The following is a 21864-nucleotide window of genomic DNA, read 5'->3' on the forward strand; positions in this document are numbered from 1 at the left end:
CTGACGGCGAAGTTTCTTAAGTTGTCGCAAGAGTGCTATGGAGTGTACAAGCTTTCTTGACTGTGCAAGTGGGTTAAAATTCGGGAAGAAGGGAAGGAAAAGCAGTAGGTGCGTGTAGCAGTTACAAACACGAGTTTACATTATGTGCGAAACCAACCAATTGGTTTATTCAATAAACCATAAACAAACAAGGATTTAGCATGAGGTGTGAAACCAATCCTAGCCTGCTTTTGCATGACACTCAGAACCACCAATTCACTTTCCTTCTGGCTTCTAGGAAGAATTATAGTTTGCAATTTCTGCTGACTTGCACCCTAGGGAAATAATCCAGATACTGATTTAGAAGTTCTGTTTATATTATTTACACATTTAATGCATTGTAGCTATTGAACTCAGCCAATTGCTAGGATTCAGCAACACCCTGAAACATAAGTGTTCTCACTGGCTCTGTTTACGTGACATATTGAGCTTCATATTACCCAATCTATAATCAGAGTTTATAGAGGCGTGCAAATCGTATCTTAAGAAACCCAAGTTGTAATTGCCTTAAAAGCTTCTCTTTCAGCCTCGTTGTATAGTTAAAATATTGCAGCACTGCATCTCTGAGCTCCAATATTTATGGTGAAATGCAGGGGGTCTTCAAACTCGGCCCTTTTATGACTCATGGACTTCAACTCCCAGAATTCCTCAGCCAGCATGCCTGGCTAAGGAATTCTGGGAGTTGAAGTCCATGAGTCATAAAAGGGCCGAGTTTGAAGACCCCTGCACTACAGTGTTACTGTAAGTCGTATTTCTGTGTCCCGTTGTTATACGGAGACAGGAACCGAATTACAACTGCATTTCTAAATCTGCTCCATGGTCTATGCTGAAGGCTAAATTACAGCCTACGTTCAACCAGTGCTTCTTGGATGTGTGTTATAAAAACAAAAACGATAAAGTTGTTGAGGGAGTTCATTAAAGTCCAGATGTTTTAAAAAAACGACCCGAAGTAGTAGAGACTCAATTTCCCTTTAACGTACCGTAGTAGTTCTTTACGAAGTTTAAGATAAATTTGTCTCTGTCCAGGCGCCGTAGGAAATGACGTACATTTTCTGCGCCCGGAAGTCTTTTCGATCCGTGTGATCAACGCGAGGTCTGTAGAGGCGAGTGGAAATATTGGCAGACTAGCGCAATTGACGCGTAATTAAGTAAGTGTGATTTTTATTGGGGAGCATTACGGGGTTGTGAGATTCTTTTGTGTTGCCTTGTGGCTCAGGTATAGCTAATCGGACCTTCACTTTCATTTTCCCTTCGCGTTGCACGTTGTTTATGCTAAATCTTTGTTAAGTGAACAGTGGGTTCACCTCTGATTCCCGCAACACGATAAACTAGAATGTAGTTGGCTGATGTTAACTAACGAGGAATAGCTGCTGCGTTGCTAGATTCTCCATTAAAATACACTTTGTTGTTGTTGTTGTTGTTGTTGTTAGCTGTGAAGTCGTGTCCGACCCATCGCGACCCTATGGACAGCGTTCCTCCAGGCCTTCCTGTCCTCTACCATCTTCTGAAGTCCATTTAGGCTCATGCCTACTGCTTCAGTGACTCCATCCAGCCACTTCATTCTCTGTCGTCCCCTTCTTCTCTTGCCCTCAATCTTTCCCAGCATTAGGCTCTTCTCCAGTGAGTCCTTCCTTCTCATCAGGTGGCCAAAGTATTTGAGTTTCAGCTTCAGGATCTGGCCTTCTAAAGAACAGTCAGGGTTGATCTCCTCTAGGACTGACCGGTTTGATCGCCTTGCAGTCCAAGGGACTCGCAGGAGTCTTCTCCAGCACCAGAGTTCAAAGGCCTCAATTCTTTGGCGCTCAGCCTTTCTTATGGTCCAGCTTTCACTGCCATACATTGCAACTGGGAAGACCATAGCCTTGACTATACGCACTTTTGTTGACAGGGTGATGTCTCTGCTTTTTAGTGTGCTGTCTAGATTTGTCATGGCTTTCCTCCCCAGGAGCAAGCGTCTTTTAATTTCTTGGCTACAGTCCCCATCTGCAGTGATCTTGGAGCCCAGGAAAATAAAATCTGTCACTATAAAATACACTAGTACCTGTTATTTCCATGCGTGGTGTATTGGTTAGGATCATGAAGGCCCTGTCTTCAAATCTCAGTACTACAGATTTATTGCTTGGTTTTAGCCAGTGTTTAAGTCTTAACCACCCCACAATATATCAGTGGAAGGTAATATGAGAAAGGATCTTGACTGTACTGCTTTGATCTTCTAATGAACAATGTAAGTGTAACATACACAGTGATAAATGCATAGCACGTATTTATTCGATTCGGTTAGGTTTAATATGCATATAAATGGAACCAAAGGATGAAGCAATTTGAAATCTTTTTCAGTGTCATTTAAACCTACGTGCCTCAACATAGGTGGATGTAACATGCTACCTAATGTTATCCTTAATTGACCTAAAAATGTTGGATGGCTCTAACGGCAACAAACAGATCCTCACAGGGCCTAGATGCTGAATTTATTGCATTCCTAATTGAAAATCACAGATATTAGGTCTGAGAGGATGTTTATGTAAAATTTTGTTTGGCTGCATTTGTTAACTGAATATGTTTTATATCTATTGCGTTTTTGCAACATAATATCACGCTATGATTTGAACTATTTAGAGCAGAAACTCAGTGGCTGTAGTAGCTACACATCTCAGGAAAAATATCTTAAAAACTACTGTATTCTGCTGATGGGTAGTATCACGGTTCCCCAGAGTTGGGATGGTAGCATTCTGACAGCTATCCAAGCTGTACTGCTGAGTCAGTAGGCAGTACAATAGTTGCATGAATTATTAATTTCAAAACATTTCCCCCAGGCAATAATATCCCATCTTTGAGATGGCATAACTAGACCAGCAGAAGGGTAAGCTGAAACCACTCAGTTCTTTTATCTTAATTTGCTGAATGGCTTAAAACAAGAAAATTAGTGAATCTCCCTGAAAGAAACATTTCACATTAGTATAACAGCCATCAGAGATATTTCAGTTTTCTACTTTTACTTTTTAGGAGACTTTTGTGAAAATGTGGCTCCTATTCCATCTGCCCCATTTCCTGGGAGAAGCAGATCAGCCTATATTCATATACTTTGTGATGATGTCTAAATTAAACTACTACAATTTTACAGAAGGTTGAACATTAGAAAGGAAGGGGGAGGATTGAATGTGTTTTCCTATTTATGATATGCTTCTCTGAAAACCTGATCAAAAATAATGTTTTTAGTCTTATGGAACGCGGCTTTTTAATTTTTTATAATTTTATTCATTCAACAAAAGATAAAATATAAGGAAGCAGAAAAAATGAGCCAGTCAAAGAAAAGATGAAAAAAAGCAAAATTAGAAGTGCAGAAAAGAAAAAAAGGAAGAAATAGAAAAAGAGTAACTTCCACCTTTCTTCAGTACAGATAAAAATATAAAATAGATTAACCTGTTATTCTGAAATTAATAATGCACAATATTTTTATAATCATAAACAATTCTAATCTTCAAATTCCAGAAGTTCCATTATTTCAGTTTCAAGCAAAACATCCAAAAGTGGTTTCCAAACAAAAAGCCAGTCTTTTCTTAAACCAAAGTAGTTAATTTCTCCATCTCAGCCAATTTCATTAATCTCATCCATTTTTCCATTGTAGGAATCTGTCCACAATAAAAGTCTCGCTGCTATTGTCATATATGGAAACAAAATCCCATACTTTCTTTCAGTCTTATTTATCAACCAAGTCTTAAAGGAAAATCTGTTTTATTTGTACATTTATTTTAAGAATTCTCTGAATTAAAGTACGTAACGGATCCCAATAATTCCTAGCTTTGTTACATGTTCACCAAAGACGATAAATATTGTCTTCATATTGATTGCATTTTTATCATGTAATTGACACTCCCTCGTAAATCTTTGGAAATGTATCAGATGTCAATGATACTTCATCTTATGAAAAGATGAATAGGATTTGTACACTAATGGTGAGCATGTTATCACTTAAGATGTAACAACTTTTATTGAAAATGAATATGGACCATGAATGAATGTGAACGACATATGATTAAATGGGCTAAAATTTTTGGATACAATATAATGCCTGATCAATGGGAGAATATGTGGAGTAAATTTATACTGAATGATAATTTGAACTATTTTAATTTTAGAGGATAGTGTTTCCTATTTTATGATATAATAATACTTTATTTTTTTTCTTTTCAGTAGTTCAGGTTTGTTGCATTTTTAAAAAAAGCAAGAATGGCATCTAAGAAGGAACTCGCAAGTGACAAGCGGTTTTCTTGCATCACAAAAGACCCTCGGTTTTGGGAAATGCCAGAAAAGGACCGCAAGATCAAAATTGATTCAAGATTTCGGGCTATGTTTCATGACAAAAAATTCAAGTTGAAATATACTGTGGATAAACGAGGTCGACCAATTAATCGTACCTCTACAGAAGACCTGAAACGTTTTTATGAGCTTTCTGATTCAGATTCCGATATTTCAGAGACTGAGAGTAAGCAGAGTGAAAAGAAAGCAAATCTGAAAAAGGTCAAATCTAAAGGGGGGAAAAACTCCACAGAGTCTTCAGTTGGTAGGCAAACAAGCAAGCAGGCCGACAAGGTTTCATCTGTCCCACCGTCAGATAGTTTAAAAAGCGATGATCAAAAAGGCAAATCATTTAAACCAGCAAAGGATATAAAAGGGGAAAAAGCAACTGAAATTCCACAAGACCTTGCAGCGGCGCCCCCAAAGCCAAACAATTATGGCATTTCTGAAGAGACCTTATGTGAAAAAACTTCCAAGAAGACTGTAAAAGAAAAAGCAATGGGAAATTACAGTAAGTAAAATAATTCAGGCCGCTGAAAAGGGGAATGGTGTTGGTTTAATGCAGACATGTCAAACACAAGGCCCGGGGGCCAGATCCGTGGTTTCATGCGGCCCGCGAAGCCATCCTGTAAACAGTGAGGGAACAACCCCCACTCCCTTGGCTCTGGCCCAGAGACCCTCCTCCTGCCAGAGACCCTCAGATCTGTCCCACTCCTGCCCAGGCCCCCATAGGCACCCTTGATGCGAACGATGTAGAGCTGGCCACGCCCACCCAGTAGGCCATACGCACTCTAGCCACGCCCACCCAGTAGGCCACGCCCACCCTGGCCATACCCACCCGGCCCCCTGAGGGCAACCGCAATGCTGATGCGGCCCTCAATGAAATTGAGTTTGACGCCCCTGGTTTAATGCAGTTGTCGTTTGCATCAGCTTTACTGTCTCCTGGGAGGTAAGTTTCATTGCTTTGCTTTTGATAAGCAAATCTTAGTAAGTTAACCCAGGAGATATATAACCTCTCTTTGCATACCATGCTTTGTTTCTCAAAACAGGAATTTTATAACAATTATAAATTGCTATAATTTGAATCACCCGAATTAAATCATCTTATTAAAAATATCTACTAATTTCAGAACGTGACAAGGGTTGTTAACATATTTTGAATTTAGCCCTGACTGGTTCTGAAACCATTAAGATTGAGAAACTAGTTTGTTTGCCCTCTCTTGTTTTCCTTGTTTCCAAAGATGTTGTATGCAGATGGAAGAGCCGGATGTGTTTATCTATCTTGTCTACTAACATAACTGAATAGCCTGACCCTGTGTGGCTGCAGATTGATGTATTGTATTATAGCAAAATTAACTTAATACTAGTCGTTCTAGTATAACAGAATTATTAACAAATCATCTGTTAATAGCATAATTTTAAAAGGATTCTGTTTGATCTGATATGTGTAAGTAAAGGTAAAGGTTCCCCCGCACAAGCGTGCTAGTCGTTTCTGACTCTAGGGGCCGGTGCTCATCTCCGTTTCAAAGCCGAAAAGCCAGCGCTTGTCCGAGGACGTCTCCGTGGTCATGTGGCCGGCATGACTAGACGCCAAAGGCGCACGGAGCGCTGTTACCTTCCCACCGCAGTGGTCCCTATTTTTCTACTTGCATTTTTACGTGCTTTCGAACTGCTAGGGTGGCAGAAGCTGGGACGAGTAACAGGCGCTCACTCTGTTACACGGCACTCGGGATTCGACCCGCCAAACTGCCAACCTTCTGATCGACAAGCTCAGCATCCTAACCCACTGAGCCACCGCATCCCTGTATGTGTACTTACAAATAAAATCAATAGTGAAATTGGTAAAATCTCTGGAAGACGCAGTTCAGATAAATCTGATTTTTAAAATAGAATATCTACCTAGCTGTAAAGCCTGCAGGATATCACTATTTAGGGCTACAGAAGGGTATCTTTCCAAAGAAATCTATTCCATAGCAGTTGCAATGTCACTAGGTATGTTCCTGTAAAATAGTGATTCTCAACCTTTTATATGCCCTACACCCCTCGGAAATGTTTGATTAATGTTTGCACCCTCTACAACAGTAATTGTGATTTGTGGCTTGTCACTAAGGGACACAAACCACTCTTAGTTGTACCTCTTGAAATTCTGTCTGGCACCTCTTCCCTAAACCATTATTAAAAATTTCAAGGCCACAGAACACAACACAGTAATAGTATTAATTTTTCTTTCATGTAAAGCATGTTTTAGTAATACCGTACTTGATATTTCTCTTATATTAAATGACTGGATTTTTAAATGTTAATGGGATGTCTGAGCTTGATGCCTTTTTTAATGACTTCAGGTCAGTGTTGATTTCTGTCAATTGCTAGAACTCACTTCTGGAACAGAACTCAACAGTCTCCCAGTTCTAGTCTGATGTCTTAACCACTACACTAAACTGGCTTTCTCTGAGCTTGTATATGACAACTTATTTCATCAATGTCTGAAATGAAATTTCTTAAAGGAAGTCTAGATAAATGTCCATTTGTTTGGACATTTGGTCTTAGTTATAGTGAATGCTGAAAAAACATTTAAGGTATATTTATGCATGTAAAAGTTCATATTCTTTGTGACTTTTCTTCGAAACCTCTTTGAGGACCAAAATTTATTAAGTTTCAGTTTGACTTTGGATGAGGGGAGCTGCCAGAATCTCCCTGTGCTTTATGGCTAGTGAATTTGAAACCATCCAAGACAGGCATGTCAAACTGCTGGTCCGCGGGCCAGATTCGTCATGCTGAAACTGCGCCCAACCCATTGCCGGCAATGGGGAAAAAGTCGCAATACATTGTGTGACGTCACGTGACGTCGCGAGTTTGACATACCTGATCCAAAACATAAAATATGCTTCTTTTGAATATTTGAACTAGCTGACAAAGCATCTTCATTTGTTATGGAACCACGGATAGTTTAAGAAAACAGTGCTCTGATCTATACCACCCACATGATTAAGTAGCTGGTGACTTCCCAGGTTTGTAAGATATGCCTGGGTTCAAGTGAAGAGAATAGCCACAAAACTGTAGAATTTAGCCAGAAAATGATTGTTAACTGTCCCAAAGAAAATTGCTGGGTAAAGAGATCTGCTGTGTTAGTACCCTCACATCTGGAATGAGGCACTGAATATAGTGATTTTAATGATATTATTAAGGTATTACTTCTCATCCTGCTTTATTGTAATTCTGGTATTTGCCTGTTTATTTTATTGCCATATTTCTGGTTGGAAGATTTTGGCTTAAGGCAGAGATCTCATTCATACTGAATATACTGATTAATTGTATGTCATCGTGTCATTTTTTTTTGACTCCTAGCAAACCCACATTTTTTTCCATGACGATCTGTCCCTCCATCCATCCAACTACATAAATAAAATAGGCTTAATATACATTTGTACCCATCTTTACATCTGTACACTATTTTAGAAATGCAAAGTAGCTAATATATCAGCACCTTAATTTATTGCAATTCATGTGCTTATTTAGACAAAAAAAATAAGGACTTAGACAAAGCAGGAGAAACCAGCTAACTTGTTTTAAAGCACTTTTGGCTTTTTGAGGTGACACTATTATGGGAATTTCTGTTAACTGCTCAGGGAAAATGGGTAATTGTCTTTGACAGTTATTATAAACATGCTATTTGTAAGTTGTTATTGGGTAAAAAGTTATGTTCATTTTGCCAAATCTCTCTCTCTCTCTCTCTCTCTCTCTCTCTCTCTCTCTCTCTCTCTCTCTCTCTCTCTGCAAAAACAGTAGATTTTAGTGTGGGAAATAGGGGAAAAACTATTGTTGTCATGAATTCTTTTGCAGTAGAATTACAATGCAAGTATATGAAACGTCTTGTTGGCTTTCTTTAATTTAGCAAATGATGTTAAAAAGGCACCTCTGAAAAATGAAAGTTGTGAAGCTGAAGAGAGTTCTAATCTGCAAGACTCAAAAAGCCACGGGGAGAGTGAAGAGGAAGATAAATTAGAGGACAGCAGTAATCTGGAAGAGGAAAGTGATTTGGGAGATGATGGAGAGGAAAGCCGTTCAGAAAATGATGAAGAAGAATCAGCAAATGAAAGTCAAACCGAGGGCGATGAGAGTGACAGCGGGCCAGATTTGGCTAGGGGGAAAGGCAATCTTGAAACCAGCTCTGAGGATGAAGAGGAAGATGACTTCTTGGAGATATTCCCCAAAGATCCAGAAGTTATACATGAATGGGGAGAACTGGGGAAAGATGCCCCACAAACAGATCAGGTAAGGTTAAAGATACAGTAAATCATCTGTGATCCTTTAGGATGTTGGGTTGAATCAACTATGGGTAGTCAATGAACGTGGGTGACGGATTACTTCAACAACATTTGGAGGACTACTGGATGCTTGCCCTGTTTAATGGATCTTAAGGGCCAACTATTTTAATGTGCTATTTCATTGCTATTTGCAGTATCCAAACTACTTTTCCTTTTTCTTCCGTTCAGTCATATCCAATTCTCCAGACTGCCTGGGCAAATCCTTGCAGGATTTTTTTTTGGCAAGCTTTTTCCAAAGTGGTTTGCCCTTGCTTGCTTGCTAGGGCTTAGGAAGGTATTGTGCACAATTTCCCTTGCACCTGAAAAATCCCACATGACTGGTGAACACAGTAATGGTCCAAGTAGAACTGAACTCAAAGAGCTTCATATGTGAAATGAGTTTGTACATTAGTTTCTTATCTCTACAGTCCAATCTCTCAGCCTGCATGATATTTTCAGCTGGTAGAACCTGCCACTTCTAGGTACCACTGCGTCCGCCCATCCAAACCAGGTTGGGGTGTCTTATCAAACAATTTCCTCTTTGCATATATTAATGAGGCAATCTCATCACGTATGGTGGAAACATTTTCTCAGTCTGTAAATTGGATAGATAGGAAAGGAATCTTCCACTGTTACCCCAAGGCACTTAAAGCATGAATATCATATAGTATTTCAAATCTTTACAGCTATTTTATTCAATCACTAAGAGTGGGAAACACAAATACACACACCTGTCTTTATACATTCTCCATGCCTTTGTCTCTCTGCTTTTGTGCATTTATTTGCTGCCTTCTCTTTGTGTCAGTCTCTTCTCTGGGCTTTGTGGGGTTTATGTTTGTTCCCTCTTGGCTTGGGTCTGTTTTTCTTTCTGACTCTTGCTATTTCTCTTGCTGTGTCTGCCCTCTGTATGTCTTTCCTGCTTGTCCATTTCTCTTTGTGACAGTTTCTGTCTGATAGAGAGAGAGAAAAAAGAGGGGGAGAGGGATGCTTCCCCTGTTTTTTGTTATTGATTGTACTTCTTTTAGGGTCATTTTGTAATCACCATTTTTTTACAAAATACTGTAGTTGGGCTCACAGAACCTTTAAAAATCTAATCCAGATTTAAACACTAGATTCAGAAGATTGTCTGTCCTTGTCCTAGATTCAGGGGTAGGCAACCTCGGCTCTTTTATGACTCGTGGACTTCAACTCCCAGAATTCACAGCTGACTCTGGAATTCTGGGAGTTGAAGTCCACGAGTCATAAAAGAGCCAAGGTTGCCTACCCCTGTCCTAGAAGTATGTGAAATTAAAAAAAATTTCTCCTAGTTCAGGGCTTTTCAACCTTTTCACCGATTGTATCACTTTTAGAATATGGCAATATTCGAGTACCACCACTCGCCTAGCAAGGTGTCAGAAACTTGATGACCAAAAAAAAAAAAAGAAATGGAAAAAAGTGATAAAGTACCAGTAGTCCTTGACTTACAACCGTTCACTTAGTGACTGTTCAAAGTTACAACGGCACCGAAAAAATTGACTTATGACCATTTTTCACACTTATGACGGTTGCAGCATCCCCAGGGTCATGTGATTTACATTCGGATGCTTGGCAACCGATTCATATTTATGATGTTCACAGTGTCCCAGGGTCATGTGATCCCCTTTTGCAACCTTCTGACAAGCAAAGTCAGTGGGGAAACCAGATTCACTTAACAACCATGTTACTAATTTAACAGCTGCAGTGATTCACTTAACTATAGCAAGAAAAGTCATAAAATGGGGCAAAGCTCATTTAACAAATTTCTCTCCCCCCTTTTATATCCTCTCTTCTCTCCCCGCTTTATATCCTCTTCTCTCTCCTTTATATCCTCTCTTCTCTCCCCCTTCTTTTATATCCTCTTCTTTTATATCCTCTCTTCTCTCCCCCTTCTTTTATATCCTTTTTTCCTCCCTTATTTTATATCATTTCCCCTTCTTTTATAGCCTCTCCTCTCTCTCCCCCCTCCTTTTCTCTTCTGTGCACCTCCAGCTGATTCCTTTCAAGGCTGCGTTTCTCTTATCTTTTTCAGTCCCCTTCTCTTTCCCCCCTTCTTTTTTTTCTCTCCCTCTCCTGCCAGAACATCCTTTTATAGCCTCTCCTCTCTCCCTCTCCACCTTTTCTCTTCCGTATGCACCAGAAGCACCGACCCTGGGGCTTCTGTCTCACCCCTGCAACCCTGCAGAAGTGTGTGCCGATCCTGGGCTTCTGCCCAGTCCCTATAGCCCTGCAGAAGTGCCAATCAGCTGTAGCTGCTCCTGGCGATCCTGGGCTTTGCTCAGCCATGACAGCCCTCCTTCAAACTTGGGCATTTCCAACCAAGTTCCCTGAGTCCGTCCTTCCTTCCTTCCTTCCTTCCTTCCTTCCTTCCTTCCTTCCTTCCTTCCTTCCTTCACATGTGCACAGGTCTGGAAGAGGTGAGCTGACAGCCACGGGGAGGCCCTTCAGGCAGAGGCAATGATGGGAGGAGGGGTCAAAATGGGAAGCCTCCTGCCCAGAGCCTCTTGCAGCTTAAAAAAACGAACCTGCAAAGCACTCAGAAGGCAGTCTCTTTCCCAGCTCGCTCCTTCCTTCCTTCCTCCCCTGCTTCTCTTTCCTTCCTCCGTGCTCAGGAAGGGATGACGGGAGGGGGAGAGATTGCCAGCACTGCCAGTGGCAATGCTGCTGCCGGCCATAGCCATCCCACGCAGGCAGAGGCAGTCCTGATGAAAGAGAAGCCTGCTGGCTTCGAGGCAAGGTCAGTGAGCAGGCGTGGCGCTGATCTACCAGTGGGGGGCCATCAAAGCTGGAACGCACTTCACGGGGCCTTACATCCACCTGGAGCCAGCGAGCCCCCATCTCGTTTCTGCTCTGCCCCGGGGGGGAGTGCACAGAGAAGGCGGCAAGCGCGTGAGTGCTGGCATCTCGAGGAAAAGGGAAGCGCTTCTACCTTTTTCCTTTCTCAGTGGTCAGCAGGGATGGTCAGCAGCGATGCTGGGCGCTCGCCACCTCCCCTTGGCGCATCCAGGGGGTGGGGCAAGGCAGCCCCTCGCTGTCCCTTTCCCGCCAAAGACACCTCCTTTTATATCCTCTCCTCTCCCGGAAGCGGCGATCAGCTGGAGCCCAGCGGTGATCTTGGTGCCTCTGCAGAGCCCCGACAGCCCTGCAGCTCCAGCTGCCTCCCGGGCTTGTGCGGTGCTGCCGCCGCTTCAACTCATTCCTCTCTGCCCCGCTTACCACATCGCGTACCACCTGCCAGGTGGCAGAGTACCACAGGTGGTATGCGTACTACCGGTTGAAAAGCCCTGTCCTAGTTCATTTATGCCGGGAAAGATAGCATCACCAGAAAGGATTGTCTTGTGTATTTAAACGGACTAGTCTTATCTGTGTTATCGGTTACTGTTGTTTTAAGGAGTGGCTTCAACTTATTTGGAAGTGATCTATATTTCTTCAGCTAGGGGCTTGATTGAGAGAGCAGCGTTGAATTCTTATTTTGAGATTTTCATCTTCTTCAAGGCAAGAAATTTTGTGGCCTTCCAGTTAAAGTGTGATTCCCCCCTGCTAGACAGAAACCTAAATTCACAGCAGAATTTTGTGTGAATGATAGGCCCAACCGTTTCCCCTGGTTAAAGAAATCCTATTATTCCATGCATTGTGTTATCCTGTTACAAATTTCTTTCCTTTGATGCAGATCACACACAGACTGGCAGTTTGTAACATGGATTGGGATCGATTGAAAGCAAAGGACCTCCTGGCTTTGCTTAACTCATTTACACCCAAAGGGGGTGTTATTTTTTCTGTAAAGGTAAGCCCTCGCAATAAATACCTATTCAGATCATCAACAGCCATGGGAGTCAATGCTTTGTTATCATTTTGATTAGAGGCTGGTAGGAATTTTGGAAACGGCACTTTCTTCTTTCCCTTTGGCTACAGCCCTGGCAAAGACTGCAGCTGCAGCATCCTGATCAAAGAGGAAGAGAAATGGATTGATTATGTGCCATCAAGTTAGCATCAACTCTTAGCAACCGTATACTGTAGATAGATTTCCTCCATTAGCATCTGTTCCCACCCTAGACGTTTAGATCATTGTCACACAGTCCATCCTGCTGGTTTCCTGCACCTTTCCCAATACTAGAGCCTTCTCCAGAAGACTGGGTCTTCCTAATGTGTTCAGGGTAGAAAAAGTAGGCAAATGAAAAATACCCAGCGTGGACATTCATCCTTAGGTTTGAACGTTACGCGAAGTTAAACTTCAGAAATACTGTATTTTGTCTGTGTATTCATTCAGATTCCGATTATGTATTTTCGTTTTTTTTTAGCAGCAGCATAAGTATGCATTAGAATCTTAATTAGCTTTTCTGCTAAGGTATTCGTACTCTTCTTCTGAATCACTTGAAAATACTTGGTTGAAATTACGTTATTTATAGATAATGTGCACGTTTGTGTTAGTGGGTATACAAAATAAAAATGGAGACTTCCTTTTTTTGTTTAGTTTTTCATAGCTTTAGTGATAGTCTGGGTTTGTTTTTTTTTGTAAATATTCCATGTGAACTTCTTTTCATAACCCTGGTAGTTTGATGGCAAGGAAAAGATAGGAAGCTGGTATATGATGTGTATCTTCTTCTTGTTACTCTTTAGATTTACCCTTCAGAGTTTGGAAAACAGAGAATGAAAGAGGAAGAACTGAAAGGCCCCGTAGAATTATTAAGCCTTCCTCCAAATGTCACAGAAAAAGACAGGTATTTCATGTTGAATTTTGGATGATTCTTTGCGTACCCTTTTCTCTATGCATTAAGTGCCTGAGTATCTTTTACATAGTCCATCAGGCTTTGATCCAGAGTTGCTTTCATATGCTATGTCCTCCCTCCCTCCCTCCCTCCCTCCCTCCCTTCCTTCCTTCCTTCCTTCCTTCCTTCCTTCCTTCCTTCCTTCCTTCCTTCCTTCCTTCCTTCTGCTAAAGAATGGAAGGCATAAAGTAGCAATAATCGATTGGCATAAGTGCCTATAAAAATAAGTCCATCATTTGTTTTTTAAAAGAAAAAAGTTTTTAAAATGGCAAGTATAGGGAAGCCCATGACAGTTGTTCAGCGAACACGAATGGTGAAGAATTCGGAATAGAAAAAAGGAAATACTTTTGAATACAGTGCATGGTTTTATAGAATTTCAACTTGGTTGACTTTAAAAGCGATTGGATAAATTCAGCATGAAATAAGGCAATGGCAATATTCACGACAATTATTTATTATACCCACTAATAAGATATACTGGCAGCAGTATATCTCTCAATGTTAGTTGCTGGAAACTTGAGTGAGTGGGTGCAGTTGTTGATGTGGTCTGCTTCTCTGCTTCCTAAGACACCTTAGGAATGTGAAAGGGAGTATGCGGTATTCCACTAACTTACAGATACTGCTGTGGGCAACAGTTGCCATACAAGACTCTGCTACCACCATTTTTATTCATGTTGGAATTGAATCATAAATTGTAAACTTTTTTAAAAAACTTTTTTTAAAAAAAGTGTACTAAAACGTAACTTGTCTGTGCAGTGTGTTATTTATTTATTTTAATTCCATTTATATCCCGCCCTTCTCCGAAGACTCAGGGCGGCTTACAAGCTTAGCAGTAGCCTTCATTCTATGTATATGCCTGCTTATTAGGGCTTTCACACACACCCCAAGCGGCATTATTACAAAGTCAGCTTAATTGCCCCCAACAATCTGGGTCCTCATTTTACCTACCTCGGAAGGATGGAAGGCTGAGTCAACCTTGAGCCTGGTGGGATGCGAACCTGCACTAATTGCAGGCAGCTGGTGTTACTTAAGGAGGCATTATGAACACTTGTTCTAACAAAGTGCACTTACCACTGAGTTAGGAACTCAATTCTTTTTCCTTTTAATTTTTATTTAAAACAAAAATGTATTTTTGAAAAAAATATTTTTTACAAATGGACAGGTAATTACTGAAGTTATAAATTAATGTTCAATATAACTTTAGTAAAAGATACTAAATAGAGCACATTTATTTGTTTTCAATGTTTAATTTATAACAGTATTGTATAGTACAAATTTTTAGCTTCATGCCAAATCACTATGTTATTATTTATAAATATTGAGCAACAACAAAACAAACCCTTGTTAAAAAAAAAGGTAAATATTTAATTTCTGACTTCTTCCTTCTTTAGACTCTAAACAATTTGCAATTCCTATTGGCATAGACCAGGGGTATCAAACTGCTGGCCTGTGGGCCGGTTGCATCATGCGGAGGCTGTGCCCACCCTGGCTCCAGCATTGCGAAAAAAAGTCGCGATATGTCATATCACGTCACAGAGCAAGTTTGACACCCGTGGCATAGACTTTAGAATCCATATTCTTTTTATTTACCATGCTGCATAATATGTAATTTATATTGTTTAAATTTAAATTTCTGTTTTGTGTATGTGTGTGTGTATATACTGTTAGTTTTGCCATTGCTGCATATTCTCCAAATTTAAATTCCCAATAAGATGTTGTGGGTACTATGTCTTTTTTCTAAACTTTCCAAAGTTTGTCCTTGTATCTTAATAAATTATGATTTATTTTTTTGGGGGGGGGTTTCTTAATGTATCTTTGAAGCTGTAGTTACAAGCTGGATGCTTCTCGTTTCTGAAATAACTCTGGAATGTTGCATAATGTGTTTCACCACAAGGTGGAATCTTTCTCCAATATATGGAGCTTTCTAATTTATTGGCATTGGTATATCTGACTTTTCAGTAATAAAATCGAAAAGGGGTGTGTGTGTGTGTGTTGAGACAAAATGTGGTTATTTTATTTGTTCATTGCTACTATTAGTACACATCCTGACTTATAAGTTTAGAAGGTAGTTTTGCAGGCTAATTCTGCTGAGTGCCGACTGCCAGCAATTCAACAGATTGAGTCTCACTGGCTCAAGGTTGACTCAGCCTTCCATCTTTGCGAGGTCAGTAAAATGAGGACCCAGATTGTTGTGGGCAATAGGCTGACTCTGTAAACTGCTTAGAGTGGGCTGTAAAGCACTGTGAAGCGGTATATAAGTCTAAGTGCGATTGCTATCAGATGATCCACGATAGCCACTTTTCCAGAGGACTTTCCATTTTTAGGTGATAAGTCAAAAGTATAGAATGAACAAAAATGTAGTCTATTAATATTTATTTATTTCATTATATATTCATTAAGAACATTTTAATAGCCGCACAACTCACGGTGACTCTAGGCAGCTTACAGAAATAAAAGCCCAGTGCAAAACCCAATAAACCCCCACCCTCTTTGGTGACAACAATCAAACCAGCCACTTGACGAGCTCTATGTCCCCAGGGCCACTGGCAAAACCACGTCTTCGGGGCCTTTCAAAAGAAGGTCATTGTGGGGGCCAATTTTCTTTCTCAGGGATGATGTTCCCCAGGAAGGGAGCTACTACAGAGAAGGCCCTTCTTTTTGGTCCCATTAGATAGGCTTTCTTAGGAGAGGGGACTCATAACATCGCCAGCTTCCCCACTCGGGTGGGTCAGGTAGATGTAAACGGGAAAAGATAACCTGGTCCCAGGCCATGTATGGCTTCAAAGGTGACAACCAGCACGTTGAATTAGCTCCTGGAGCAAATCAATGCAGAATCCTGCAAGAGAGCAAATTTTGTGCTAATGTAGACTTGCACAAAAGCATGCAGGCCACCGTGTTTTGAACTAACTGAATTAATATGTATTTGGATTTTATCAGGAAATGATTTTTGGCGTTTATAAACATCTCAAAACAGAATTGGATGACATTGCCAAAGTAGCAGTGTTTTTCTTTTGGAGAGCAAAAGAAATGCTTTTCTAAAATAAAAATAAATTTGTTTCTGAAAGTTGTTTTTTTTTAATGGAAGATAAGTACATTAAAACTCATGCTACATCTTGCCTATTTTTAAAAAAAGCCTGTTTTAGCCCTAATGATCTAGATTCTTGGCTGATAAATGTTATCCGTTCTGTACAGGTGTGCTGTACATTACTATAATGTAGAAAACTATAAATAAATAAATGTAGAAAAGAAAGATCTATGGCTTGAGATTCAAAGAAGATTGTTAATAGTTCGGGGTGTTTTGTGTAACACTGAATTGGTATGTCTCAGACAGCAGATGCTTTTGAAAATGGGGGACATTTTAAAAGGTATGACCTGGGGAACTGCTATTCAAAGGAAGAATGTGGGGGGAAAATCCCTTGGGTGACTGTAAGTTGCAGATAAATTGACTCTTTATATCCCAAACTACAAACAGAGGACTACCAAACAGACGTATAGAATTTAAGCTACAGAAATCTTGCAAATTCTTCACTTATCCCTGCAAATACCGAGAGGGTTAGGAATATCCATTATTACCATGCTTTCATCCTAGCAAATGCTTTCTCCCTTTTAAGCTGGAAATTAGATGATAATATATTGATTCTCGCTGCCTCATTTTCTCTAACATTTCTTTATTTCTTTATATAACAAACTTCTTAACCGCCTGTCTCTCACACGCTTATTTTTCTCATTCCTTGTAGCCTTTATAAGGAGAAATTAAGAGACTATCAGTTCAAACGCCTGAAATATTTCTATGCGGTAATTGACTGTGACTCGCCTGAAACAGCCAATAAAATATATGAAGAGTGTGATGGATTGGAATTTGAAAGCAGCTATTCTTTTGTGGATTTGAGGTATCATATATTTATTTTTAAGAGTTAGTTTGGTTTGACAAACTTCTGATTACCTTTCTCCTTACCAAGCAAGGGGAATGTGAAAATTTGCCTTCAGGGCTCTGATTGTAATCTGGATTCCCTCCTACAGAAAAAAATATTTAGTTTCCTCTTGTTCTCTGGATGGTATTCTGACCAAACTGAGTTTGATACATGTATTTCAAATCCATGTAAAATACTGAACATTTGGTATAGTTGCTATCTGTGCTTTAAAGCAGTTTTATCCAAACTGCCAGTTTGGGAGAAGGGCGGTATATAAATAAAATAAAATAAAATAAAATAAAATAAATAAATAAATAAATAAATAAATAAATAAATAAATATTAAGTCACAACTCTTGCAATTCCTGCTTATTAGGCATGCTGGCTAGGAAGGATTGAAACTATGATCAGGCATAACAGGAGGGCTGCAGAAAGCTATAAAAGGGGATGGTTAAAGACCTAAAATTGTGTCTGCCTGTTGATATGGTCCACAACTTTTGGATTAATGTATGGATTGGATTAATGTATGGATTGCCCACATTCTTTTGTGCTTTCTGAGTATTCCACTGAATGTTCAGTTTCTTAACAGAGAGAAGATGCATATATTGGAAATGAATATTTGGAGAAAGAGAAACCTTTAAAAAACAAAATAAATAGGATAAATATATGATAATGCAACAACAATGTAGAGCACACTGCTTATTTAAGGTTTAAGCTGTTTCCTCTGTCACTGAACTTGAGTCCTTCCTTCTCCACTGGAGAAAAACCTGGAATCTGGCAGTTGGTCAGGATTGTCCCCCAGATTAAATGTTTTTAGCGTTAACGATAGGATCAGATTATTATTAATGATAGGATAGCTGCAAATGATCAAAATTGCTGGAAAACCCTTGCTGCCAGATTTGCTCTGCACAGCACATGATGATGATGATGATGATGATGATGATGATAGGATCAGTATCATTTTTCAGTTCCCGCTCTGAGCAAAGGGCTAACTCAGGGGTAGGCAACCTTGGCTCTTTTATGACTCATGGACTTCAACTCCCAGAATTCCTGAGCCAGCATGGCTCAGCTTGGAAACCTGTCCCTTTCCCCTCAGCATGGCTGTCTCAGGAATTCTGGGAGCTGAAGTCCACGAGTCATAAAAGAGCCAAGTTTGCCTACCCCTGGGCTAACCCTTTCAGTTTGTCGTTCCCCTTTCTCTTATCCAGAATCACTGCTTTTTTCACAGCTAAAACTAATTTGAAATTAGGCCTATCAGTTTTGTCCCTTTGAGACATTTTAATAGCTGTTTAATAATGAGCTGTTTATTTCTGGCTGCTAAGATTTATTCCAGATGAGGTGACATTTGATGATGAGCCAAAGGACATAGCCTCTGAAGTGGACGTGGCTGCTTATAAACCAAAGTACTTCACATCCGCTGCTGTGGCAACATCAAAGGTACCTTAGCAATGTTTTTATAGCTATTTAGAATTTGTTTAGCTTTGTGAGTTTCATTTGTAAATATAGCAGTGGTCACCGGGTAGATAGAAGGGGGAAACAACCCACATGTGTTGACGCAATATAAATTGTTCTTGCAAAATAGACTCCTTCCTCTGCTCTTCTTGGAGAAGATAATAAATAGTACTTATATGATGACATACAGTAATAGGGCAGCAGTTTATTATAATTCTGATTTAATGAAGACATCGTGCCAGCTTTACATTGCTTAATTTTTTTGTAATTTAAGGACTGCCTTTGAAAGCAAGATACAAAAGTCTGATTAAAATACGTGATTCGGATAAAATTAAGGGAATTCAAATTAGAGACCAGGATTATAGATTGAGGGCGTTCGCAGATGATCTGGTTGTTACAGTGACTTAGCCTGATTATTCAGTTGTAGAATTGATGGAGATAATAACGCAATATGGGAAAGTTTCTGGATTTAAGGTTAATATACAAAAAACTAAAATGTTGTCTAAAAACATGACAGTATCACAAAAGGCTGTTTTAGAAGAGCTAACGGGATTTGAAATAGGGGCTTTCATTCTACTGCAACAAATCACAAAGAACAATAACTTTATTATATCTATTTCTATTTTTCTATTGCTCTGTACAGGTAGTTCTCAACTTACCACCACAATTGACCCCCCAAATTCCTGTTGCTCAGTGAGACAGTTGTTAAGTGAATTTTGCCCCATTTTACAAGCTTTCTTACCACAGTTGTTAAATGTGGTAAGTTGAGTTAGTAACTTAAGTTAGTAACCCAGTTATTAAGTGAATCTGGTTTCCCCATTGACTTTGCTTGTCAAAAACGTCACAAAAGGTGGTCACATGATGCTGGGACGCTGCAACCGTCATAAATATGAGTCAGTTGCCAAGCTTTTGAATTTTGATCAGATGACTGTGGGGATGATGTGACAGTCTTTAAGTGTGAAAAATGGTCATGTCACTTTTTTCAGTGCCGTTGTAACTTACTGAATGAACTGTTGTAAGTCGAGGACGATCTGTGTACTTGAACATTACGTTCAGCGTTCCGTGCGCCTCTGGCGTCCAGTCATGCCGGCCACATGACCACGGAGACGTCCTCGGACAAGCGCTGGCTCTTCGGCTTTGAAACGGAGATGAGCACCGGCCCCTAGAGTCGGAAACGACTAGCACACATGTGCGGGGGAACCTTTACCTTTTTATTTTTTATGGCAGGGGTAGGCAACCTCGGCTCTTTTATGACTCGTGGACTTCAACTCCCAGAATTCCTGAGCCAGCCACGCTGAGGGGAAAGGGAGAGGTTTCCAAGCTGAGTCATGCTGGCTCAGGAATTCTGGGAGTTGAAGTCCACGAGTCATAAAAGAGCCGAGGTTGCCTACCCCTGGTCTATGGGCTTTGAAATTTCCATAGCCTGCATCTGTCCTTTTCCTTCCACGGGCACTTCAATCCATAAAGATGGTCTCTGGAGAGTATTTGTGGGTTCCTCTTTTTTTAATGGATTTCGCATCTGTGGGATTTCACATGGCTCACAGCTTACCCCGTGATTGAAGCAGCAGCAGGAGCAAATTTATTTGAAGAGACAACCGAACCCTGACAAAGCTTGCACAACCTACGCTTGCACAAAAGGCATCCTACCATTTTGGGAAGACATGAAGTAACAAAAAAACCCACTCAGACTTGTGCAACCCCATTGAAGCATGAAAATCTTTACTTGTTTACTGAGGTCTGGTCTTCGTTAAGCTTGGATAAATTGTACTATATACCAAGACTGCTTGTATATCCTTTGTAGTGATTTTTTCCCCCTTTTCTTATTAGTAGTAGAATAAGGGGAGCCTTTTTTAAAGTGACATGCATGGGTTCATTGCCTTAGTCTTCAGTCCAGTGAATCAGTGATGGAAACTTTGGTTCTCTGGGTGGAGAACAGTTCCCATCCTTTCCTATCATGGCCACCATGGGGTTTAGGTTTGAGAAGTCCTGTTTCAGATTATAAATGAACCGTCTATCAATAGCTGCAAGGCTGATATTAGAAGAACCTGAATGTTTAATTTAAAAATGGAAGCTTGTTTTCACACTTAGTTCTTTGGACCGAAATAACCAAATGCATGTAGTTATTATCTGGAAAGACTCCATAACAGGAAATACTTTGGACAAACCTTTCTGTGATTGGGTCTCTTGTCCTAGTAACCTATTTCCTACCTATCTCCAAAGATCATAGCCATTGTCTTATCTCAGTCCCAGTTACTGTTATTTTAACAGAGCCCAAGTGAGTGAAAGATTCCAGCCTCTTGATAAATTTCCAGGAAAGGAAAATAAGGATGAAGTAATACGTGCAGTTGCTGGCACTCTTCTCTCACTAGTGTTAGCTGCTGTGTCCCATCCAAAGTTAGGGCTGCTTGAAGAACCTATAAGGAAAGCTGGATATAACATCCCTCTCTTGGCTCATTCATCTCTATAGGTTTATTTTATTTTATTTTATTTTAATTCCATTTATATCCCGCCCTTCTCCGAAGACTCAGGGCGGCTTACAATTTAAGCACAAACCAATGTGCTTAGCAATAGCCTTCATTCTATGTATATGCCTGCTTTATTAGGGCTTTCGCCCCCCAAGCAGCATTATTACAAAGTCAGCTTATTGCCCCCAACAATCTGGGTCTTCATTTTACCTACCTTGGAAGGATGGAAGGCTGAGTCAACCTTGAGCCTGGTGGGACTCGAACCTGCACTAATTGCAGGCAGCTGGTGTTACTTGAGAAGGCATTAGCCCACTGCTCCACCAAGGCTCTGTTCTTACTCAATACATTTTGTTTCAATAATATTCAATAATATTCTGCCAGTGCTTTGAAAGTAGGATTTTGCTGGATTCTGTTTGATTGTAAATTGCAGTTCTTAGCACTACAGCTGAATATCTTATGGCCCAGAATTATGACGGGCAATTTGTACGATGGTTTCTTTGGAAAAAGCAAGCATGCGTATACATTTTGACTAGAATTTATATAAGGTGCTAAAACAATACGGGCATGTCTTGGTTTCAGCTCAGCATGTTGCACAAGCTTAGCCATTGTAATTGATG

The 21864-nt window shown here is 40.2% G+C and overlaps 1 protein-coding gene across 2 annotated transcripts in view; it reads left to right on the forward strand.

Moving 5' to 3' along the window:
• The first annotated feature begins 1120 nt into the window (after positions 1-1120).
• Positions 1121-21864, forward strand: part of ESF1 (ESF1 nucleolar pre-rRNA processing protein homolog) — a 45469-nt gene continuing 24725 nt past the window's right edge. The window contains exons 1-7 of one of the 2 annotated variants that reach the window (XM_083379592.1): positions 1121-1187; positions 4231-4846; positions 8228-8607; positions 12325-12438; positions 13272-13372; positions 17158-17310; positions 18653-18767. In XM_083379592.1, coding sequence (XP_083235718.1) covers positions 4267-4846; positions 8228-8607; positions 12325-12438; positions 13272-13372; positions 17158-17310; positions 18653-18767 — 1443 coding nt within the window. In that variant the 5' untranslated portion in view covers positions 1121-1187; positions 4231-4266. Of the gene's footprint in view, positions 1188-4124; positions 4847-8227; positions 8608-12324; positions 12439-13271; positions 13373-17157; positions 17311-18652; positions 18768-21864 lie in introns of those variants that run through there. The other variant, XM_083379591.1, reaches the window with a different exon arrangement.

The sequence above is a fragment of the Vipera ursinii genome, assembly GCF_947247035.1.
Source record: "Vipera ursinii genome assembly, chromosome: 1".
Taxonomy (NCBI): Eukaryota; Metazoa; Chordata; class Lepidosauria; order Squamata; family Viperidae; genus Vipera; species Vipera ursinii.